General features: G+C 41.6%; 1 protein-coding gene across 1 annotated transcript in view; it reads right to left on the bottom strand.

The window, feature by feature from the left end:
• Nucleotides 1–121: 121 nt before the first annotated feature.
• The window catches only part of LIX1 (limb and CNS expressed 1), a 50,766-nt gene continuing 25,252 nt past the window's right edge, over nucleotides 122–25,635 (bottom strand). The window contains exons 3-6 of the mRNA XM_032156762.2: nucleotides 15,521–15,661; nucleotides 13,344–13,439; nucleotides 3,506–3,583; nucleotides 122–1,747 (exon numbers count right to left, since the gene is read on the bottom strand). Of these exons, the coding sequence (XP_032012653.1) occupies nucleotides 1,460–1,747; nucleotides 3,506–3,583; nucleotides 13,344–13,439; nucleotides 15,521–15,661 (603 nt within the window). The 3' untranslated portion in view covers nucleotides 122–1,459. The remainder of the gene's footprint in view (nucleotides 1,748–3,505; nucleotides 3,584–13,343; nucleotides 13,440–15,520; nucleotides 15,662–25,635) is intronic.

Genomic DNA, 25,635 nt, shown 5'->3' with positions numbered 1-25,635 from the left:
CATGATGAAATCCCATCTCTACTAAAAAAAAAAAAAAAGTTTGTATTGTTTTTCGATTTTGTTTTTTTTTTTTTTTTTTTTGAGACGGAGTCTCGCTCTGTCGCCCAGGCTGGAGTGCAGTGGCGCAATTTCGGCTCACTGCAAGCTCCGCCTCCCGGGTTCACGCCATTCTCCTGCCTCAGCCTCTCCGAGTAGCTGGGACTACAGGCGCCCGCCACCACGCCCAGCTAATTTTTCGTATTTTTTAGTAGAGACGGGGTTTCATGCGGTGGTCTCGATCTCCTGACCTCCTGATCCGCCCGCCTCGGCCTCCCAAAGTGCTGGGATTACAAGCGTGAGCCACCACGCCCGGCCTGTTTTTTGATTTTCTAATCAGTTGATTGACCCATATAGGTGAGTCAAATAGAGATGGCAATGTCTTATCCCTCCTTTAAAGAAGATTCCAGTGACTTAAACTTAATAATGATACTACATTTGAGCTACCGGTTGCTTATGTTCTTGAACAACAAACAGAGCTAAAGAGTCCTTCTCTCAGATGCTGGTGAAACTAATCATATACAAGCATTCTTTGTTACATGCTAATAATTTTTCAAAATGTTTTAAACTTTAAAATGCCATTAATTTTTCTCTCTGTAGATATATGTTTGCAGTGGCAAAAAACAAGAACAAATTAGTTCAGGTTCTCTATTTGCAAATTAAAAATGAACAAAATTGATTGCAAGACTCGTAAAAATTGGATATTAATTCTTGAGGAATAAGAGTGAGGCTACTTTTCTAGGTGATATTTATCCCCGTATATGGAAGAGAGTGGGTTTTAAAAAATTATTGTTACAAAAACATTTTAAACATTAATTTTATCTAGTATTTTCATACTATTACTATTTCAAGATCTTTGATGGTGGGATGTCCAGATAAAATCCTCACTGTAGCTTTGCAGTGTATCTAGTAGGACATAAACTATTGCTTAGCTTACAAAGCTTAGAAAGGGACTCTGATCCTTGGATATTTTTTAAAACAATCCATATTATTTATTTAATCCTAAGTATTTTTAAAAACTGCTATCATACTACTTCACCTAGTTCTGGCTGCTGTTCTTTTGGGGAATGCTATATTGGACTATTCTTTGAAACAACATATATAATCTAGCAAGGCACATGTCAGTCAGGCTTTAGGTTGGAGCCAGGCCTGGAAAATGTTTTTCAAACAATTTTGTGTCTATCCTTTCATCCTGAGCTGGAACTATTGAGAATGTGATGGAAAAAATGCATCGAGTGGCTTGCTGGGTCTTGTAAGGGTCCTACAACTCTCATACTCTGTAAATGGAATGTGTGGAGAGGGTTAGGAGAGCCTTCAGGTAGTAGCTAGAGATGCTAGAGCCTCTGAGGACCTCTGCACTGAGATTCCTAATGTTAGAGTCTGGCCTCTGCCGTCACTGAGGGCTCCCCGGGGCTTGGCCTTGCTAGTGATAGCCACATAGGGCCGCAAGGCTTAGCTGATCATCACTGGGTGAGGAAGTGTCAGGGTCACTGCAGATCTGAGTCAGGGCTAAGCTCAAGATTTCTTTCTTTTCTTTGTAAAACCGTAGTTCTTGTCCTGCTTTCCTGGCTTCCTCCAACTGCCTCAGGGCCATTCGTAGCTCTTGAGAGACAATTCCTGGTGACTCCCGCTCCTTCATGATCCAGTCCAGGGCCATGTGGCTGCGCATCTTTTCATCTAGAGAATACTGAGAATAGTAGGAGATGACTTCCTGGGGGCCAAGAAACAAAGTCCAGGGTGTCAATAAAGAGCAACAAAGGCACCCATCCACACGCCTCCTCCCGCTTCCCATATCATTAGGGTTTTATCAACAACCCCATCTCTCTCATGTTCAAAAACTGAAACCAAAACTCACTGGTTTACTTCTATAAAGGAAATGAAGGGCTAAGTTGGCCTAGCAAAGCACACAACTCAAAACACACCACCAGGAATGACTCAATAATGTTCACCAAACATAGCTCTGCCATCTCTAGAAATACAAGCCATTCACTGAAAATGCATTCCTACAATTGGTATGAATATGACCTCATTTATTCATTGAACCCTGTTGCCCAGCATTATTTCCTTTGGAAAGATAAAGAGAGGGAAGTAGCTCTACAGAGGGTCTTGGGCAGAATGGGGTTTGGTCAAATCCACTGAAGAAAGCAGGAAGCTCTTAGTTAAGGGCATCTCAGAGTATCATTTAGAAACCAGGAGAATCAGCTGTGGTATTAGCACAAGGGAGACGGGCCAACTCTCTCACAGTAAATACAGAAGGGAGTTTAGATGTATGATGGAAGGTAGACATCTCCATTATTGATATCATAATGATACCTTCATGGTCCATTGTCTTTTACTTTTACAAACAATTAAAAATTAGTTACTGCCTGTCAATTCTTGTGTGAAAAATTTGTCAATACATAATAACATCATATATAGAGTTGATCATGTGGAGTGAATGCATTGCTTATTTTTGTTTTCAAGAACATATGGTATGCATTTATGACCTTAACAAATTAAAAACAATCATGGAAAAGTGTTTATAACCCAACCAGCATATTTCAAAGGCCTTTTGTAAAATCAAAGGAAAAGGAAAAAAAACAAAACCAAAGACATTATCAGCTACTCATTTCTTTTCCATCTTTGACAACTGAAACCTAGACTCTCTAAGCAAAGAACAACTAAAAACTAGGGGGTGCAGTGCATGGAAAGCTCCTTTCATCCACCCTTACCTTGCTGACTCCTAGAGGCTTTCTTCCTCACACAAATTCCTATTAGGAAATTCTCAGAAATAAACTACCGTCTTTCACATTCTAACGGTGGGTAGAGGAAGGATAAATCTTGGAGAACAACAGGTGAAAACCATTAAATACACAGGAGGGGGTTTACATTAGTTATTAAAAAAGGGGGAAGGGTGCTTCTCATAAGTAACAAAGAAATAGTGAGACCTTGTCTCTGAAAAATAAAGAAGAAACTTCTAAACCAAAAAAATGAGTAATTAAATGCCAGCTTGTCAGACTTTATAATCATTTCTGTTGTTTATTGGGGACTTTTGGCAGGAGTGGGAAATACTCTTCTTCTACCACCAACTTGGCCACTCTCCAGTGACGAGGTTTCAGAAGCAGTGCATTTTCAAGTTTCTGCATCAGAAGGTACAAGAGGGCACACATTCCAAGGAGGCAGGGGAGGTGTATGGAGCAGATCCAGGATTTTCTTTAGAAGCTGTCTGCCTTTATGATCCTTTCGGTTTGCATTCAGTACAGGTATCCAAATGAGTCCTGTGCCCACGTTCTTTTTAGTGTGTATATTTGGTTAGTCCCTGACTCAGTGGGGCTGTTCTATATATTTCTTCATATGTCTTCTGCTCTTAATAAATAAGGTACCAAATTTATATTCGGAAAAATTCAAATAAAGGAAATCTCCTAGGAAGATGATGAGCCACCTGCTGAGTTCATATAACACGAACTTAGACTTGATTAGAAAATCTTACCTGTCGGGAACACTTTGTTTCACGAAGGGCTTTTAGGCTTCCATTCCAGTGCAATAGTTGGAAAATGGTCATCAGCTCCTACAAAACCCAAACACCTATCATTGGTCCCAAAGCAGAAATGTGCATTGGTGAGAGCTGAGCAGGGCATAACTCTAATTCCCAAATATATCAGGAAACAGAATACACAATATTGTCACAACACTTTGGGACTTTCCCAAGCCCAGGGTCCCAGGGCTTCTGGAACATTCTTCTCTCCCTCCTTTGCTATATCCATAGCATTACATTACATTACTTGTGTAATGAAATGACTAAATACTTGACAAATGTCTTTCAGCATTAAAAATAATACACTGAAGAGTTCTACACACAAGAAGTTATTTAAATATACCAGGACATCTGAGAAATAGTGTATAGGCAAGGTTTGACATTGTATCATTTTTTTAAAATTGCTCGAGACTGAGAGCATCTTAAATAGTCACTTTTAGAGGAATGGCTAAAGTATGATATATCCATACTACTGAACACTTTGCAGTCATAAAGAAAGGATGAGAACGTTCCATAAGTTTAAATAGAAAGAATTCTATGACGTGTTAAAATAAAAGCAAGGTACACAACAGTGTGTAACATGTGCTACTATTTGATTAAGAAGATTGCTATATACGTGTTTGCTTGTAAATGCCTAGAGGAGTTCTAGTAAGATACAAAAGGATCTGGTAACATTAGCTGTCTCTGGAATGCCAGAGGAATGCCTGGGGGACAGGAGTAAAAGAGGGAGACCTTCTTGTGACATTATTTTGCAAAACTTACTGAGTTTTGAATCATGTGGCCATGTTATATCTTAAAGAAAACCATTTAACTCTAAAAATTTTAAGCCAAAAAATAAATATACAAATATAGTTAAATAGCATTTATAGGAGGCCATTAGTTTGGACGGAGCTACTGCATTAGGCCTAATAGATCAAATCAAAATGGAGTCACTCATGCTGAAGTTCTAGATCTCCATGCTGAAACTAAGCTGTTTATCTGAGCTTCCTAGAAATCAGGACAAAGAGAGAGATAATAGCCAAATCCCCAAACAAGCCAGTTTTAGCCGGCATAATAAAGAAGTCCCCTCTGCTTTAATCTTTACAAGAGAAGTAACTATGAAATGACAAATCCATTTTTGTCCTCTGTTTCTACCTTCTTCAGCCCTTTTCTGCCTAAAGCCAACTTCCTCTGCTCAGCTCATCAGAACATTCATTCTGTTTTACAGAAGGAGGTGTTACCCAATTCTAAAATTGCAAGTAAAAGTCAGCTAGATCGTTAAACTAAATTTATTATAATTTTGTCTTTTGACAATATAAAACATACAATGAACAAACTACAGAAACTGTTCAATACTCCTAAATTTATAAATTCAGTCAAGAAAAATGCCTTGAAATATAGACAATAAGGTTATATTGACATTAAAACTCACCCATGGTTTCCAAATCCAAGGGCCAGGGCTGAGCACAGCATTCAGACTATCAGCACCATAATTTCCTTGCCTTTTGTGATATATCAAGGGCAAGCTAAAGTGTATAAGTATACTGAAGATTTTCATTTTCCTAATGTGGTTACAATTAGAAGTTTCCACTGAAATTATTTGCATTTCATTTACAGGTTTTTTTTGTCAGAGATACATCTATTGTGGATTAATAGCCTGTGGTTATTGAAATTATTGAAAAATAACTCTAGATGATCAAGGAACTTTCATGTCTTAAAAAATAGTTATGAAAACTTAACATAGACAGATGTCCTACTGCCTATTCAAAAAAGCTTTTAGCTGGGCACGGTGGTGTGTGCCTATAGTCCTAGCAACTTGGGAGGCTGAGGCAGGAGAATTGATTGAGCCCAAGAGTTTGAGACCAGCCTGGGCAACATAATATTTTGTCTCTTAAAACAAAAAAGCTGACTTTAATTAACTGTCTTTACATCTGCTTGCTCGGGAAGAGGTTCTCATGAAAATCAGGAGACTCACAGTTAGGTTTTCGGCATCTTAAAATTATTTGGTAAATTTTAAAGCTATCAGATTATTAGAAGAGCAAATAGCACTTCTCTCATGTCTAAAATTGCCGTTAGAATGAAATGTTTTTCTTCTTTTCTGTCAGAGATCCAGTTTGGCATTCTGTCTAAGTTCACTGCACAGTAAGCACTCTGAGAGCCCACAGACACCTCAGTAAAAGCAAAACCACTTGTGTCTGCTAATTAAAACACACATGAATACCAGCTGAGCTGCTCCTTCTGCCCCAGATGGAGACCTCCCTGTCTGCACAGGGTCCTGGGTCCAGTGCCCAGGGATGCTGCCCCCTCCTGGCCCCTCTCCTCCATATCTTCCTGCCCTTGTTCAGATTTTCACTTCATCATGTCACTATGCTAATTTGAAAAAGTGGGAGTGCTTTGTTCTAGAAACCAAATCTCGTCCAATTTGGCTGTCACTGCTGTTCTTCTCAGGCCTTCCATCAAAGTAGCCCCAGTGGCTGAGGAGGGCAAATTTGTGTTGCCCTCCCTACCATACTAACAAACCAGCTCACTGAATACTCTGAAGCCATAAAAATGAATAGGAAGGTTTTTTCAGTATGTGGGAACCAGTCTCTATGACGTAACAGGAGAGCCAATATTTGTAAATAAGAAAAATTTTTTGGTTTTATGTCTTATAAAAATCCACTCAAATTTTGTATTCTATTGTATATGCCCATTTTTAGAAAAGAGAAAATAAATATTGGCCAGGTGTGGTGGCTTGTGCCTATAATCCCAGCACTTGGGAGGCTGGGGCAGGCAGATCACTTGAGGTCAGGAGATGGAGACCAGCCTGGGCAAAATGGTGAAAACCTGTTTCTACTAAAAATACAAAAATTAGCCAGGTGTGGTGATGGGTACCTGTAATCCCAGCTACTCGGGAGGCTGAGGCAGGAGAATTGTTTGAACCTGGGAGGCGGAGATTGAGGTGAGCTGCGATCGCAACACCACACTCCAGCCTGGGCAAGTGAGTGAGACGCCATCTCAAAAAAGAAAATAAATATCACTCCACTCCTCCATTTGACCCCCACAACCCTAAATCTTTATGTAAAGTTGAGAACTCAGACACATATACTGGATTTGTTTTGTGGCTTCCTATAGCTATCTATCTTGACGTTGTTCTTGCATCCTTGTGGCCCAGTTTGAGAAACAGCCTATTGCTAACAAGGCTCTTAATTCCATCCTGTGATAATTGTTGACTTAGAAACATACTCTTCTTCCTCTGGGGTCTTCTGGGCTCTCTTTCTTATCTATACACTAACTGCTCTCCCCGCCCCATAAGCGACTATCATTCCACCCTGAAAATCTCCTAAGACTTTAGAATTCACAACTCTTCTGGGAACAGAACCAAAACCCTTTCTCATGCCCCTTGACAACCTTCATCTTTCAAAAATGTCCCCAAAGAGACTTGAACTGTTTTTGTCTGCAGGATGAAGGTCAACCTCCTCATCACCTCTGGTTTGTCTAAATTTCTATCCCATCACGAAGCAGCTTTTTTTCTCTCCGGTAACACAAATGCCACTTCCTCAGTGTTGCTCTTGTTCTTAAAATTCCCTAGGGAAGCTGACCTCCTTTCCAACTTCTTACGTTATATCCCCATCTAGTTTTTGTCCTCTGTAGAGATGTTCAGCTTGCCATCATTATATAAAGTATATTTAAATATTTTCACATGTTTTCTGTCTCACTTCTTTATTTCCCCTCATAAGACCAAATTCATTCTCTTCAAATTTTCCCAAAACTATTAGCTCTTGGCTCAACTCCAAGAAATCTTTGCATGCCTGTGACTAATTCCATTGGAAATCCTTGCATGATTGCAGAGTGGGAAGGAGAGGGCTGCTGTGGAGTTCTGCTTGCTAGTTTCCCCATGATTCTTTGCTGCCTGGTGTTCGCTGGCTCATATTCTACCTGGAGAAGCTCTGTTATTCTAAAGGAAGTTAGTGTAGCCAGGTGCCGTGGAATGTGCCTGTAGTCCCAGCTACTTGGGAGGCTGAGGCAGGAAGATCATGAGTTTGTGCCCAGCCTGGGCAAAATAGCAAGACCCCTGTCTCAGAAAAAAAAAAAAGAATGTATATAAAAATTTTTTTAAATAACAGAAATTAGTGTTGTCTTTTCCTGTGAGGGTCTGTCATAATCCTCACTGAAGTCTTTTGGGGTGTGGTGTTTTATTTGTGGGGTAATCTGGAAGCCTGAGGGGCCCAGCTAGACCAACAGAAAAACAAGTTAGCCTCATAAGGTGAGGCAGGTGAGGCAAGTTTTAAAGTGAGTGGGGCCAATTATACATGTTCATGGTCTTTTATTTATAATTCTGATATTTTGTTTATCGTGAATTTTTTGCATGAATTTTGAGTTTAAAAAATAATGCATTATACTATTATTTATCTTGATTATGAAGTTTTTAAGCATCCCTTTCAATTTTGTACCTAAGACAAATGCCTCACTTGCCTAGCCCTTGTCTGTCCCCTTCTTGTGGCTCTGTCTCAGGGGCAAGCCCGGCTTCACGGGCATGAGGTCTGTGCAGCTGTACAGGGCCCCTGCTTTGTTTAGTGCTCTGCTGTCTTGAAATTCTTGGTAATTTTTGAACGAGGGCCCCTAGATTTTCATTTTGCACTGGGCCTGGCAAATTATCTAGCTGGTCCTGACCAGCAGAGTAAATTTAATATAGAACAAAGAATCAAGCTGTGTGTTTTCTTTCCTCTTTAGGGAAAATTTCAGTTGCAGCTCTCACTCTACAGCTTTCCTGGTTTATTTTGTCATTCATTTCATTTAAACAGACAACAACGGGGCTCTGTCCTCACAGCCTTTCCTGGGGTTGCCTCTGTTAGAAACAATGTTGGGCTTTTCAGCTACTTGTGGAGAGAAAATGCTCACTGCTTCTCTTTGGAACTCTTTCTAGGAGACGGGTTTGGCTCTGTGATTCATCAGAAATAAGAAAAACAAACACTGTAAATGGAGAACTTGAAAAACAGGTGGGCACCATCTCCCCACCCAAGAGAATGGATTTAAGAGGAAATTTGTTTATGGGATGAAGTTTTAAAAGGCGACCTGGAAAATTTAGCAAAGATGTAAATAAACAAGTCTTCCTTGAATTGCATTAGGCTTCAGAATAAATATATTAACCAGCTTCAGTCAAAGTCTGCCTAGAATCTGACCCTGACAAGACCCAGTGACTAGTGCTGCTCCCAACCTTCCCCACAAACAGCAGGCAATTTTCTTTGTGGCAAAGCTACCTCGAAACAAGCATCCAGGCTTCCCTCCCACGAAGTGAAGGTAAGCAGAGGCCTATCATGTTTCCTCTGAGTGCTGGCTGCAGGATGTCCCCCTCACCCCCCCTACCCCCAAAGCCCAAGGGCAGTCTGGAGACACCAGCCTGTTTTTATATGGTAGAGTCATCCATAGCTAGATACAAACACACATCTATTACCCACCAGGGGTACTGAATTGCTGTGTTGGCTGCAGAAACAGCCCGGGTCTGTGGGCAATTCCCATTATGTGTAGACAGAAGCGGAAGCATTTAAGCCAGGCCACTAAGGAATGTGCCAGGTCCCAGCAGGCAAGCTAGGGCTGGTGGAAGGAAAAGGGATGCGCTCCATAGGCCCTCCTCCTGGGTTGCCAGTATCCCTACTGGGGAAGGGAGTTTGGATTTTCCCTGCCCTCACATCTTCCTCTTCCTTTGTCTCCATCCTGTATTCAGACTCCTTTAGGAGAATTTATGAAGCATGTCCACAGTAGGATTCAAATTATTATTTCACAAATTTAAATACTTTACTACAGACCACACAGAAAACACATAGCCTATAGCAAAGCAATTAAACTATTACTAAAAGAGGGTTGAGTAGAGCCTTTCATAGTACTTGGAAGGAATTTTAAGAATTTTTTTTTTTTAAATCTCACCTTCCCCCGTCTTTGGCAGACTAAACCAATCACATTCAAAATCATTCTTAATTTTTTCCAAAAATAGCACTAAATTACATACAAGCTACTGTGTACTGGGGCAGGCAATATTCATTCCATAATACAAGAACTACAGTATTATTTGGAGGGGGAACAGGAATTAAATGAAATTCCTGCTTGGGGGAAGCATTATGCCAGATGCTTTATAAATGTTACACTACTTAAATCCCACAAAAATTCTACAAAATGGGCATTATTATTCCTATTTTATAGATGAGAAAACTGAGTCTCAGAATGGACAAGCTCACAGATGGCAAGCGGTAGAGCAGACTTCATACATAGGTCTGTATGATTTTTTAAAGTTTATTTTCTTTCTCTTGAAAAAAATACCTCTTTTTAAAAGTATTATTCCTCTGTTTAATTTTAGATTGTTATGAAAAAAAGGACCTTTTACAGGTCGACTCTTTTATCCTACAATAGGGGCCCTGAACCATTTTGTGTAGGTTCAAATAGACCTAGGTTAGACAGAGTTGTCAACGGAATCCATCCAGTAGCCTCTGGCATTTCAAGCAAAGATTCCTTCAGAAATACATGTAATAATGGTTGTTCATCTTCACTGAGCATTCATTATACCCCATGCACTCTTCTGGACTCTACGCATATCATCCCATTTAATCCTCACAATAGCACTGTGAGGAAGGTACTGTTATTCTCTCTGATTTACATACAAACGAGGAAGTAGATTTTGAGGTAAGGAAAAGAGCCAGGCTCAAACTGGCCAGCCCACTGCAGAGTCTGGGTCAGAGCCACTGAGCTGACATGTGCCCCATCCACTAGGCTTAAAGGGTGCTTTGTTGCTTCCTAACCAAGACAGGCTACGTCAAAGGTCAGTAAGACCATGGCCACTTAAGTATAAAACTGGGTGACTAAGGCCGGGCGCAGTGGCTCACGCCTGTAATCCCAGCACTTTGGGAGGCCAAGGCGGGCGGATCATGAGGTCAGGAGATCGAGGCCATCCTGGCTAACACGGTGAAACCCTGTCTCTACTAAAAATGCAAAAAATTAGCCGGGCGTGGTGGCGGGTGCCTGTAATCCCAGCTACTCGGGAGGCTGAGGCAGGAGAATGGCGTGAACCTGGGAGGTGGAGCTTACAGTGAGCCGAGATGGCACCACTGCACTCCAGCCTGGGTAACAGAGCGAGACTCTGTCTCAAAAAAAAAAAAAGAAAGAAAAGAAAGACAAACTAAGATTTAGGATGGGTGAAGAAAGAGCATTTTTGCCACAATCATACAGAAGGCTAATAAAATAATATTTATTTTTAAAAAATGTGCAGGGGGATGTATCCATCTGAGAAGTGGCTATGCCACTGGGGTCAGGAAAGGAGTCTGAAAGGTACCAAAGAAGGTATTTGAAAATTGTGGCTTCAGAAGGGCTCAGCTCACCATTGTAAATTATACCGTGAGGAACATTTTGCCCATGAAACCTTATACCTTTCATTGCTTCTTGGAATACAACCTAAGAAAACAATTTCTAAGGGTGAAGTCTCTTTATTATTTTGCATTCTGATTCCTACTGTGTCCGGATTTGGTGGGTTCTTGGTCTCACTGACTTCAAGAATGAAGCCGTGGACCCTCGCGGTGAGTGTTACAGCTCTTAAGGTGGCGCGTCTGGAGTTTGTTCCTTCTGATGTTCGGATGTGTTCGGAGTTTCTTCCTTCCAGTGGGCTTGTGGTCTCGCTGGCTTCAGGAGTGAAGCTGCAGACCCTCGCGGTGAGAGTTACAGCTCATAAAGGCAGTGTGGACCCAAAGAGTGAGCAGTAGCAAGATTCATTGCAAAGAGCGAAAGAACAAAGCTACCACAGCGTGGAAGGGGACCGGAGCGGGTTGCCACCGCTGGCTCGGGCAGCCTGCTTTTATTCTCTTATCTGGCCCCACCCACGTCCTGCTGATTGGTAGAGCCCAGTGGTCTGTTTTGACAGGGCGCTGATTGGTGCATTTACCATCCCTGAGCTAGACATAAAAGTCCTCCACATCCCCATCAGATCAGTTAGATACAGAGTATCTACACAAAGGTTCTCCAAGGCCCCACCAGAGCAGCCAGACACAGTGTCGATTGGTGCATCCACAAACCTCGAGCTAGACACAGGGTGCTGACTGGTGTGTTTATAAACCTTGAGCTAGATACAGAGTGCAGACTGGTGCATTTACAATCCTTGAGCTAGACATAAAGGTTCTCCAAGGCCCCACCAGAGCAGCTAGATACAGAGTGTCGATTGATGCATTCACAGACCCTGAGCTAGACACAGGGTGCTGATTGGTGTATTTACAATCCCTGAGCTAGACATAAAGTTTCTCCACATCTCCACCAGACTCAGGAGCCCAGCTGGCTTCACCCAGTGGATCCTGCACTGGGGCTGCAGGTGGAGCTGCCTGCTAGTCCCACGCAGTGCGCTCGCACTCCTCAGCCCTTGGGTGGTCAATGGGAGTGGGCGCCGTGGAGCAGGGGATGGCACTCGCCGGGGAGGCTCAGGCTGCACAGGAGCCCATGGAGGGGGTGGGAGGCTCAGGCATGGTGGGCTGCAGGTCCCAAGCCCTGCCCCGCGGGAAGGCAGCTAAGGCCCGGTGAGAAATCGAGCTCAGCGCCAGTGGGCTGGCACTGCTGGGGGACCCAGTACACCCTCTGCAGCCGCTGGCCTGGGTGCTAAGCCCCTCATTGCCTGGGGCCGGCAGGGCCGGCTGCTCCGAGTTGGGATGGCCCGCCAAGCCCATGCCCACCAGGAACTCCAGCCGGCCCGCAAGCCCCGTGCACAGCCCCGGTTCCCGCTCGCGCCTCTCCCTCCACACCTCCCTGCAAGCTGAGGGAGCCGGCTCCTGCCTTGGCCAGCCCAGAAAGGGGCTCCCACAGTGCAGCGGTGGGCTGAAGGGCTCCTCAAGTGCCGCCAAAGTGGGAGCCCAGGCAGAGGAGTCGCCGAGAGCAAGCGAGGGCTGTGAGGACTGCCAGCACACTGTCACCTCTCACTAACAGCATTGCATGTGTATGGATGTTCAACTGCATTGGAGTTAAGTTTTTTAAAGGGAAGCACATTTCATGCCCAATCATTACTAAAATTCTGTCTGTCCAGCCTGATATAGGATAATAGATGTGTGAGCTCAGAGATCAGACTGCCTGATCCTGAATTCAATGATAACATGAGGATAACAATATTATCTACCTCATACAGTTATTGTGAGTGTTCCATTATGACACTATTTGTTAAATGCTAAGCACAGGCCAAAGTAAGCATCCATAAGTGTCAACTGTTATTACTGTTGTTGTTGTTACTAATATAACAATATATTTTAGAAATAATAGGTAATATAGTTCCTCAGCTCTTGTTATCATTTGTTGGAAGTGGGTGAAAAAGAGATACAGATTGTTAATTTTTTTTATTTCATTGATGATAGGAGGTGGCAGAACTTGTGTAATAGAAAACCAGACCAAGTAGGGTATTGTTTAACGTGCACTGCAGGAACTTTCAGAAGTCATAGGACTTCTGAAAATTAAGAAGCAAATGATAACAACCAACATGTCAAACTGTTTTCATTGGTTTAGCGGGGAGCTTTGTACTGAAAAGCTGGTGAAACATTACAGGATCATAAGAATGTGGTGTACCTCACCTATTTCTTAGATTTGCCTTTTACTTTCTTTTATAAAAGCAAAGATTGTTTCCTGATTGCGTGTTTGTTTAGGCCTATGAGATGTGGCTGAGATGGGGCTACCATGCTGGATTCCAGGAGGGTTAGATTAAAATGACCAAAAACACTTAAGACCAAAAGATTATTGGGTCAGGAGATGTTAGTGATAAATGTTGCATTTCTCTTAGGCTTCTGGATTGGATAATCAAATAAATATGTGGTAGGTCGGCAGGTACCTGAAATTCCAGCATGGTCTTCCCCATGTTTGACTCCAGCATGTAGTGATAGGCTCCAACACTGGTGCTGGGGTCATCTGCATCATCTAAGGTGCCCTTGGGAAAGAAAGCAGAAAAAGAAAAATTACTCATATTTCCTCCTCTTCTTTGAATGGTCACAAATTAATTCTGTGACCACACAGCAAGCCTATTTTTGGTCTAACCTGAACAGATGTTCACTTTACAACCAAGTCTCCAGTAGATTTGAGGGTTTTCTAATCAATTTGAATTCAGCGTTTGATTAGAATACTGTTATATACTCGCTGATATAATAATTTTCCAAAAGAAGACATTTCTGTATGATTGCACAGGGTTTTTGGTGGTGGTGGTGTTAACATTTGCATGGCTGAACTCTGAGGCTGCCTTCGTTGGTTATTGAAATTTGAAATGCTGACTTTGCTCTGATTCCAGTGATAACCGGGCAAGATTACATAATTGACATGGAAAGAATTCGTCAGTTGTATGGACCATTCAGATTTTACTGCCATGATTCTTAATAGGAGCTTTTCGTAATATGCTGGTGTTTAGCCTGGAGACATGGATCATGGTTTATATTTTTTCAGTCCTGTACCAGTTAATCTCTAGGAAACGAGGTGGGTGGGTGATGGGTAGAAATGAAATTCCCTTCCAATTTGGGTGTGGGGAGTGGTACTAAGAAGCTAACACAACTCTGGTATGGCTTTTGGGCCAGCCCTTCTGTATCCTATGGACGCGGATTCCTGGGAAGGTGGGCAATGGTGACTTTGTGAGACGGAACAAACAAGTGCCAGCACAGATAGCAGCAAATTTATAGCTTTTGAATGCAATAACATTAACACACTGCTGTTGAAATATTTATGTTGGCTTTTTAAATATCCCAAAGGAAATCCATCTAGAAGCATGCAACCATATATATTGTTTCCTTAGAAATTTCCATTTAAAAAATGATAAATTACTTTTACACTGAGGGCCCTTCCCTGCTCCTGAGTAAATTTCACACTTATATAAATCAGGCATAATTTTCCTAACCTCTCTTCCTCAAAAGCACTTGAAATTTACAGGGCTGGAAAATAAAGGCTTCCTTTCATCCTCAGACCAGATATAGAACAGAACTCCCTGGCATCTCCCAGCCAAGTCAATCGCTCTTCTTCCCCTGCTCCTTCCTTATCTCTCTTTTATGTGATAAGAAGATTTATGAGGGGAAAAGGGTCACATCTAGTCTGATAGTGTTTCCTTCATCATCAGCAGCTTCACCAGAACGACGGAGCCTTCCTAGTTAAGGGAAACAGAGAAGGAAATCTCAGGTGGGATTTATCCGTGCTAAAGGCAAGCCAGAGGTGGCTAATCCCTTTGGTAATGCCAGGTTCCTGCCCTTGAGCACACACAGGGCGATACTTGCCACAGGTGGGGACCCAAGGCTTCTTTCTTGGCTTATAGTTTGGAAGCAATGGGAGTTGGGAGCTCCAAATCATTCATGGGACAAATATCCTGTCCTATATTGCTTAAAAAAAAATCCTATCTAATTTTTAAGACAGGGTGTTTTGCTCTTAAAGCACTTTGCATTTAATTGTGTTAATTACAGAAATTTTCAATGCTCTCTGAAGAGGTAATTGATATTAACCATAGTAATTCTAATAGCTAACACATATTGGGCATATGGTTTTTCTCATATCTAAACAGTCCATGTTTCCTTAAAAATGCAGATTGCAGGGCCCCACACTGGCTGGGGAATTTGCACTTCCAGTAAACACTTCAGATGATTTTCATGATCTTTCAAGTTTGGGGAAAATGGAGCTAGTTTTCCACTAGATTAAAGCAGTATTCCACTGTTTGCATTCTCAGGCCCTAAAAGAATCAACACTCCTCAATAAGCAAACATTCACTTAAACATATCCAGGTGGATCCAATGATCTACCTTGATTTAAAGCATGATTAATTGTGATCCAGGGAGATTAAAAATTAATTGTGATCCAGGGAGATGTGTGATATTATGACTTCTAATTTAAGTACTTTTTTCTGAAAATTAACAATTTAATGGGTAAAAATTGAATCTACAGAATTCTTAAAATAAGAATTTGCTCATGTTAGCATCTCTCAAGATTCAAATGCTTCAGAATTCTCAGTGCAGCCATCTCCTGCCCTCCATGGTGGGTACTCACGCTGGTGGAGGCTACTGCTTCCTGAACACTTTCCATAATGAATTCCTTGGTGATCCTGCGAGAGGGCAGCTCATTGAAGAGGGAGTTGATCAGGGCCACTTTAGCTGCATCCCGCCTGGCCTCGGCTCTACTTAAGCAGCACTTGAGAAGGGAAGGAGAAAAGGAGTCATTTGAGAATTTAGCATTTCACCATTCCACTCCTGCATCAATTGGTCTCTGGACATTTCTATTTATACATTTACTGTCCGCATCTCTTCTGTTCACATACGTTGCTAATTTCCCTGAAGGTCACCCAGATTTTCCTTCAGCTCTAGAGTCCATGCAAATGTCTTGGTTGATCTTCAATTACTTATTGTCTTATTTTATAGCATTGAATGTCTACTACATGTCAGAAGCTTTGCATACTCTATTAATGAGTAATGATAAATTAATAATGGCTATTATTGTGTGCTAGATAATTTAAATTCATTATCAGGGCCTTCCTTGAATCCCTATTTCAGAGAAAAAAATGTAAGGAGAGGAGAAAAGCAAGGAATCTGGAAATACTTGTAACACAATAATTAAGAACACAAATTCTAGAGTCAGACTGCTTTCAGCTCTGGCATTTACTAACTATAAGACCTTGAGTAGGTTCATTAGTCTCTCTGCACTTCAATTTCCTCCTCTATAAAATGGGAATAATAGTAGGGTTGAGGTTAGGATCAATTGGTTAATATAGATGAAGCACTGGAAATACTTGGCACACAGTAGCACTTATGAGAACAGGCCAGCCAGACATTTTTATCTCCAGGTTAGTACAAGGGTGCTGCTGTCAATATCTATTGCTTTTGCATTTCCAACATTTGTCCCCCATCTTCCTTCTAGTAACAGTTCCCTGATTTTCTTGAGGACTAGGCTTTCTCCCTTGGTCTCAATCCATGAGGTTTTGCTGGGACATACTCCATCCAAATCTTCTTGATGTTAGGGCTCTAGGCAGCCTATGATTAGTGACTCATAAAAAAAATTCACTCCTCTCAAATATAATATTGTGCTCCATCCTGCTAGACTGGCTTTCTGTGGCTCATATGGATCTGGTCGATGCATCCATATTCTTTTCTGTCCTCCCTGTCTCTGAACAACTAACAACTCCCATTTTTCAAGTTCTGGTTTGGCATGCTTCCTGGGGTTGCAGATAGAGGGACAAGCCCCATAAGTACTGGACTGTCCCTGGAGCCCACACCTTTTGGAGAGCCCAGGAGTTGATGGCCTCTCTCCTACAGGCTCCTGTGGACCCGGGGATAAGTGTCTAGGATCTTGGACTCCTAGGGGGAAACAAGAGAAGTCCAGGCCTAGGTCCTGGTCAGTGGGGTGGCCAGGCACCCCTGGCTCTGCTTCTCAGAAACCTGGACCACCTGAACTTTGGGAACTAATCTTCTCATTGGACAAATAGGGAGGCTAGGCTCTCTGATCTCCAAGGCTCCTACTACCCAAAATGCATGATTCTCAGAATCAGTAGTTCTTGGTGATTTATGGGAAAGAAAAGGAAAAATAGCAAATACCACGCTTCATTTTACAGTTTCACAGAGCAAGGGTTCTGTGCCACCAAACGAAGAAAGCCAAATCCCTCTCATTTGCTTTCACAACATCCCCGCCTCCATCCTATCTGCCCTATGTTTACTGTCTCTGCTCTGTCTCGGGAATGCTCCAGACTTATGCTCTTGTGTCCTCTAGAGACCTGTCTCTCCTCCCCGTCTCCACAAACCTAGTTGGAGTGCCCTGAAGCCAGGTTCCAAGTCCTCTGTGATTTTCCCTCAAACCTTCTAGAACAGTAGTGCCTATATATTGTAAAGATCTTGTCCTCAACTATGGGTAACTTCTTGCCCACCCCTTCTCCCAGCCTCTGGGCCTGGGAGGAGCCCTCATATACTTTTGTTTTTAAAGACTGATTCTCCTTCTGTCGCCCAGGCTGGAGTGCAGTGGTGCAATCTTAGCTCACTGCAACCTCCACTTCCTGGGCCCAAGCGATCCGCCCACCTCAGCCTCCTGAGTAGCTGGGTCTACAGGCACTTGGCACCGTACCTGGCTAATCTTTGTATTTTTTGTAGAGACAGGGTCTCACTATATTGCCCAGGCTGGTCTCAAACTCCTGGGCTCAAGCGATCCACCTGCCTTGGCCTCCCAAAGTGCTGGGATTACAGGCGTGAGCCACTGGCCCCCTCATATATTTCTTATTTTATTTTATTTTTTATTTCAATAGTTTTTGGGATACAGGTGCTTTTAGGTTATGTGGATAAGTTCTTTTGCGGTGATTTCTGGGAATTTGGTGCACTTGTCACCCGAACAGTATACTCTGTATCCAATATGTAGTCTTTTATCCCTCACCCCCCTCCCAACCTTCTCCCCCAAGTGCCCAAAGTCCATTATGTTATTCTTATGCCTTTGCATCCTCATAGCTTAGCTCCCACTTATATGTGAAAACACAATATTTGGTTTTCCGTTCCTGAGTTACTCCACTTAGAATAATGGCCTCCAGCTCCACCCAAGTTGCTGCAAAAGACATTATTTTGTTCATTTATATGGCTAAGCAGTATTCCATGGTGTACCCCATCTTCGTTATTCGCTCATTGGTTGATAGGCACTTAGGTTGGTTCCATATTTTTGCAATTGCAAATTGTGCTGCTATAAACATGAGTGTGCACGTGTCTTTTTCATATAGTGACATTTTTTTCTTTGGGTAAATTCCCAGTAGTGGAATTGCTGGATCAAATGGTAGTTCTACTATTAGTTCTTTAAGGAATCTCCATACCATTTTTGTATATTACTTGAGCATCCTCCACAGGCTGAGCCAGGCTCAGCGCTTGGAGATGCTTGTACATGGTGAGTGTGTTGATGAAATAATTACAAGACTTTTGAAATGGCAAGAACATGACACTGAGGAGAATTAAAACAAACACAAATTAAAAAATAACAAAAACCAACCAAACAAACAACATTTGCCAGGAGACTAACAAAGCAGAACAATTAAGGGCAGGCAGAAGAAGATACTATAATTTACAATAAAGAGTGATTTATTTATTTTTTATTTTTTTATTTTTTTTGTGAGACGGAGTTTCACTCTTGTTGCCCAGGCTGGAGTGCAATGGCGTGATCTTGGCTCGCCGCAACCTACGCCTCCTGGGTTCAAGCAAGTCTCCTGCCTCAGCCTCCTGAGTAGTTGGGATTACAGGCATGTGCCACTACGCCCAGCTGATTTTGTATGTTTAGTAGAGATGGGGTTTCTCCATGTTGGTCAGGCTGGTCTTGAACTCCTGACCTCAGGTGATCCGCCCGCCTCAGCCTCCCAAAGTGCTGAAATTGCAGGCATGAGCCACAGTGCTGGGCCCAAAGAGTGATTTTCTATATAGCCGTTGAATGAACAATGGAGCTAAAGTTCCAAAATGAGTGTGGAAAGTAGTTTTTTTTTTTTTTTCCTTGGTGTTGACACACAAGAAGGGTTTGGGGGAAGCTTTAGACAGCAATGCCGTTCAAGGTTTAGACCTCTTCCAAGTTTTAGGCAACTTGTATGAAACCACAATGGGTTTGACAAGGTAGATTGGCTTTGTGTTATGGGCTTGGCTGAAAATTTATAGGACACTGAGTCACCAATCTTTCACTGAAGCTTGAGTGCCATCTCTTTTAGGAAGCTTTCCTTGATCACTCTCAAGTCTAGGCTTGGAGGACCACTGTCCAAGGGAGGCACTGACCACACTGCGGTGTAACTGTTTGCTAATGCTCTGCCCCCACCATCTCCTGGCTGTGAGCTCCCTAAAGGCAGAGCCTATGACTTAGTTGTCTCCTGCCTCTTGTGACCTAGTTTGCTGAATAAGCAACAATACAGCCTAGGAAACTAAAAAAAGCAAGTCACTGAAGCACTAGACATAATGTTCAAGAGATCCTCGTAAAGAAAAAAATGACGGATATATACTTTTTATTTTTTTTAAATGAGTGCAATTTCAATAAACCCTCTATGGTATGTATAACTTAGTAATATAAAAGCATATTAACGAATTTCAGATGGATAATTGGTCATTGCAGTCAGACACTTTGAGATGACCATTTTTGCCTGAGCGTAGGGTATGTTTATTATTCTTTGGAAAATCAGTTCCCCATTAAAAAGCAAACAACGTTTTTGCAAGTATTACCTGACATCTGTAGGAACAGCTCCTTTTAATAGGAATTTAGCTTTACAAAATCTATCATAGAGCTGTTGGAGTTTTAGAATTTGGAGAATTCGATTCATATCCAGGCACTCTTCAGAAACAACTTCTATCTGAATAATAGCAATTTAAACCATCTTTTATGGAGAGAGAGACCTAGTAAACACTAGTTAGATAAAAGAAGCTATCTATTTTAAATAAGACCAGTTAAGTACTAGATCAAAAGCATCACATACGTTTACAACCAAATGGCACTGCTCGGGAGATCAAAGTGCAGTCCGGCTGAGAGAACAGAAAGAGCCTTTACCCAGAAAGCATGAAAAAGGACTACAGAGACCTAACCAATACCAAGATTTTAAAGCAGACACATGTCTATGCTTATTTTATTATTTCAATGTACAGAATCTTTGCTTAAAACGGGGGAGAAAGTGTTCCAATTAATAAGTACATAAAATAAAATAAATTCTGAGCCATCAAAGGGCTTTTCTTGCTATTGTTCTTGGCATTTCTGAAAGACAAGTACTTCAAAATGTCTATAATGTTAACCAGCCGCTTTCTTCTAAATTCTAGAACTACAAATCCCAGCCAGTAAGGGCTGCATATTTTTCTCTAGGGATCTTTTAATGGGACCTCTCAGCCCATAAGAATCTTTACTTGGGGAAGAAATTTAGCCAAACGGCAATCTACTTGGTTGCAATCTAAATCAGAATGTGAATGTTGCTGTAAGAACAGGCACTGTTAAAGTTACTATCAAACAGTGGGAAACACTGTAAGAAAATAAAATATGGTAAGTGACAGGACATTTTATGGATGTGTCCAAACCAGTCGTCAAAGACATCGGTTGGGGAGCGAGTGAAGTATGATGTTATTTCAAAGTAACTTCCTGCTAGAGTTAGACTTCCCAGGTTATACAGTTTATTCTTGCTATTTTTTAGCCAGGCCCTAATCATAAATATAGATTTGTAAACCGTGTCTTTTCTGTTAACCATTTTTACTTGTTAATATAGAAGGACAACTTCTGTTCTTTGCACTTTGCGAAAGTGCAGAGCTGGGATATTTAAGTAAAGATTTTACTAAAGTCTGTGAATTTCTCAGGCATGTGGAGCCACATGCTTTCCGAGTGGCCAGCAGACCTCATTTCAGACATTTATTTTGGTGTTCAGATGCCTTTCATTTGCTGGTAGATTATAAACCACTATAATAATTTCAAAGCCTCCTGGCTCTGATCTAAAATTAAAGTAAAAAAAAAAAAAGAGTGACTGTGGCATTGCTCAGGAAAGCTACTCAAAGGCAGTGGTAGCCAGTTTGTAAGATTCCCCAGTGACCCCTGCCCCGTGGCATTCACACCCTCGCGTAGTCCTCCCCTACACTGCACCAGAGTTCATTTGTGTAACCAATAGAATATGGTAGAAGTGATGGCAAATCCCTTCCCATATTAGATTATAAAAGACACTATGGCTTCCATCTTGGTCTCACTTGCCATCTCTTTATAAAAGAAGATAAGTGGAACCAAGGGGAAAAGTCACTGGCTTGGGGAAAGTCACTGACATGTTAAGCAGTCCCATGGAAAGGCATACATGGCAGATAACTAAAGCCTTCTGCCAGCAGCCATCTGAGGGAGACTGGAAGCTGATCCTCCAGCCCTGATCAAGCCTTCAAATGACTGCACCTCCAGCTGAGAGCTTACCAAAAGCAACCTTCTTCCAGAAGACCTTGAGCCAAAACCACTCAGCTAAGCTGCTTCCAGATCCCTGATCTTTGGAAACTGTGCAAGACAATAAATGTTTGTAAGTTTTCAGGCAATTTCTTATGCAGCAATAGGTAACTAATACAAAGGCTTTGCTCACCACAGCTAATTAAGAAGTCTCAATGAAATAATCCACATTGCTGGCACTATGTGCTTGGCACTATGCTGAGCACTTTATGTTTATTATCACATTTTGTCACCACAACAATCCTATAAAGTTGGTTTTGTTATTATCCTTATTTTGCAGGTGAGGAAATACAGGCTTAAAGAGGTTATACATCCCAAGGTCATGCACCTTAAGATGGGAACAAAACAAGATTTGCCCTCCAGTCTGTCTGACTTGGGAGTCCACATTTTTAACCACTTTGCTATTTTGCTCTTCGTAGAAATGGCCACCCACTTTGGAATAAAGAGGATATATAATTTGCCTAAGGTCACATAGCACTCCCTAAATCAGTACAGTATTTTAGACAAAGCTTCAACTTTGCGCTTTTATGGGTCATTTTGATATAAGACTAAAAGGATATCTCCTCCCATGACAAATTTGACTTCATTTACAACAAAAGGCCAAGCAAGATGCAGTACACTGTGGGGATAAATGGTACTCACTGAGGATGGGAATATGCGGACATTATCTCAATATCCTCCTCCCTCCTATTGTTCTCCTTTTGGATGCTTTCCTGGACTATAGGGAGAAGGAAAATGGAGATAGGCCAACTGCGACTAGACCAGAGATCAGATGTTACCTTGTAGGAAGCATCTCATTCTAACCTTAAGTACTCTCTTAAGTACAGGGCCAAGAGATTTTGGAATTCTACCATACAAGGTTGCTCAACATTTCCAGAAGTACTGATAACTCTTCAAGAGTAAAAGTCATTTAAATTAAACTTCCCTGGCCAGGCACGGTAGCTCATTATCTGTAAACCCAGCACTTTGGGAGGCTGAGGCTGGAGGATCACTTGAGCTTAGGAGTTCGGGACCAACCTGGGCAATGTAGCGAGACCTTGTCTGTACTAAAATTCAAAAACTAAATAAATAAAACAAAAAATAAACTTTCCTAGCTCTGATGAATAAAAAATTCCCCCCAAGACTAACTCATTTTGGCCCTGTATTTTATCATAGATTAAGATGACCAACAAGCCACCAGGACCCTATAGGGTTCACTATGAAGATTGCTGCCAAGCCTAGGCTGGGAGTTTGGACCAATAGTTCAAAAACTTTAGTGTTCATAGTACAATTACCCGGGAACTTGTTAAACATGTGTATTCCTGCGCCCAAAGCTGACCTACTGAATCAGAATCTCTTCAGCTGTACGATGGTGGGGCGGGGGGTCTGCATATAATAAGATTTGCAGGTGATTCTGACATGTGGACCCAGGACAACTCTTAGAGGAATGTTGCTGAAACCTCTGCCCCTGCCATGTCTCATTTCTAACAGGCAGGAGCAGAACCAAGTTTTGTGGGGCCTGAGGCTTACACAATTTGGGGGCCCTTGTTTAAGAAAAACAATATGAAATTACAAATAAAAAAGTTGGCATTGTGATTTACAAAGAGCTTCTGCAGAAGCTTCATTGTCTTCATTGTAGAGCCACTTCTGCTAACGTCAGAAATGCTAATTTCTCATTAGAGAAACTGCTTCTACCCAAGAGTCAAGGAAAGTAGCATTCAGGTTTTTAAAAAGTCCGTTATGATAGTTCTTCTAAAAATAGGTCCTTAGGAAGTACATAAGCACTACTGACTTAACTAACTGAGGTCTCAATTTCACTTCTCTGCTTAACAGTTTTTATTTCTTCTATGATTATTTTCCAGGGTGTCACACTATGTAATGTCGAGATTCAACCAAGATTAATTTGTTGACCAGTAGGCTCTCCTGAAATAAAATAATGACTAGTTAACTATTTAGCATTAACTGAAGTTCTTACATTAATTGAAATAAAGTTCTGATAGTCATGTATGTGTTATAAATAGAAATCCCTAATAAGAAATTAGTTTTTTTCATTACTTACTTGTGAAATACTTTAAAACTATTTGTAGGTGTCTTACTGGTTATAGAACCATCTTCTGGCCAAGCTGAAGCAATTTAGACGTGAAACAGGAACTTTCCTGGTAGCCCTCATTTGATTAATGATTGTTTTCCACGCTTTGTGTTAGAAAATAGGCAGGATTCATGTGCTGAGTAGTTGTTTCTACATCCCAAGGTTTTACTGTACTTACATCCCAACTACAGTGCTTTCTTTAGGAGTGCATATGGAAGGACATTGATACAAGTAACTTTCTCTCTATCTTAAACAACAGACTTTCTACAATTATTCATACATGTGTTTTAAAGACATCAGGAGAAAAATGGTCTCCAGATCTAAAATGTATAAAACACATTTTAGGCACATTTTCACTGGTGCCTCCCAATGGTAGCCAAGGAGTTGAAACAGTCTGTAAGAAGCAGGATTAAAAAAAAAAAAAAAGAAGAAGAACAGTAATGTAATAGCTAATGTAACAGATTGTATCTATTTGCAGATTCAAAGCTGAAGATGCCATCCTCTCTGGGGTCAAGGGCAGGTCAGTGTTATTTAGGTGGCATTCATTCAATAGCACATGGTACCCAAGGTGTTTTCCAAAGCTGGGACTTTGCAGGTGGCAAAGCCAAATAAATTGACTCTGTGAGAAGTGAGAATTCCTGCCCAAATCCTATCGGCTGTTAGGTCTGTCATTCAGGTGGTTGGGAACGTTTTGCTTTTGTGACTTGGAGTCCGACTTTTAGCAAGTGACTTGTGGAGTTTGTGCGTACTGCCTGACAGCTCTGGTCAGTGTCACCAACACCTCGGTTTCATCCTGACAGCAAGCCTTCACGAAGAATGCCACAAGCCAGACCCTGTTGCTAACGGACCCCCTTTCAGTGCTTTAAAACCTTGACTACCCTGACCGAAGCATGAACATTTGCATGTGTTCCAATTTGTCTAATTGTGGATATATTAGCATTTTTTCTCCTTCCAGATGGTGATGTGAAAAAGGGCAACCGTTGGAACTCAGTCACCCAAGTTAATATCGTGTCTATCCATAGGTCAGAGTGGCTGCAAATATGTTGGGAACAATTTAGAGCTCTGTGTGTGCTGGGGATGGGGGTCTTAGCTAGGTGTGGGGGAGGGGACTGCTCTGGGAGTCCAATTTTCAGAGAAAACTCACCAGTTCCTGTCAACTGAAAGAAATGTTTCATGCACATGGTGGGTCAGAATGTTATTTTTATAATATAAACCACCTGGCCTTCTCCTCGTTTACCTCTGCCGCAACGGTATTCTACACACATACCTAGACCAAGGTCCCTGGTAACTATTACAATCCTATGTTGTGCTTTGCTCCTTGAGATTTTATTCCTTTTGTTTTCTTTTTTCTTTTATTCTTTTTCTTTTTTTTAAGTTAAGGTGTAGACAAGATGAATTGATCAGGGCTCAAGATTTGGGTTTATTTTTATAGTTGCTTTGATGTGAAAGGACTTGGCTCTGATTGCATAAGAGGGATGGGGGGAGTTAGGGAGAGATGGAGTCAGGCTTTCTTCCCCACTCAGCAACTCACCGAGCTGGTGAGCATCTTTCTAAAGTTTATGAACTAGGGGCTGGGAGACTCCTGTGGAGATAGTCTGAAGTCCTTATTTGCCATGGGGACTTTCCTAATCATTTCTTTCACTACATTCTATATTTGGAGGTCAAGAATTTCTATTCACTTTGTTTAATAAAAAAAGAAACAGATTAAAGTTAGGGAAGGAGGCTGGGGAATAAATAAAGGGTCTCATTAAAGCAATATGCACTCCCAATTTCATGGGCAAGTCATTAAGGTCTGATAATTAGCTGACATATGACTTTCGAATGGTTATAACTAACCTTCCCGTCTTTGAGTCTCATTAGTTATAAAACAGGATGCTTTCCTGTGGAGATTTCCACCAGGAAATACCTCCTTTAGAAGTTAAGTTACATTGCATAGCATGTCGTCCATCTGAGTCAAGGTATACCACCCTAGAGGCAGAGAAGAGGTCATGGATAATTTCAAATAGAAATACTAGGCATTAAAACAGCATTAGTGCTGGGCAATAGTCTCAAGTTTATAGCAGGAACTAAATCCCTATTTGGGATATGGAATGTCAAGGCCAGGCCTTATTTAACACTCAGCAAAAAGAGCGTTACAATTCCATTGAGTCAAGTGTAT

Source organism: Hylobates moloch, unplaced genomic scaffold (genome assembly GCF_009828535.3).
Source record: "Hylobates moloch isolate HMO894 unplaced genomic scaffold, HMol_V3 SCAFFOLD_6, whole genome shotgun sequence".
Classification (NCBI taxonomy): domain Eukaryota; kingdom Metazoa; phylum Chordata; class Mammalia; order Primates; family Hylobatidae; genus Hylobates; species Hylobates moloch.
The sequence above is the reverse complement of the archived record's forward strand: the minus strand, read 5'-3'. Positions and strand labels throughout refer to the sequence as shown.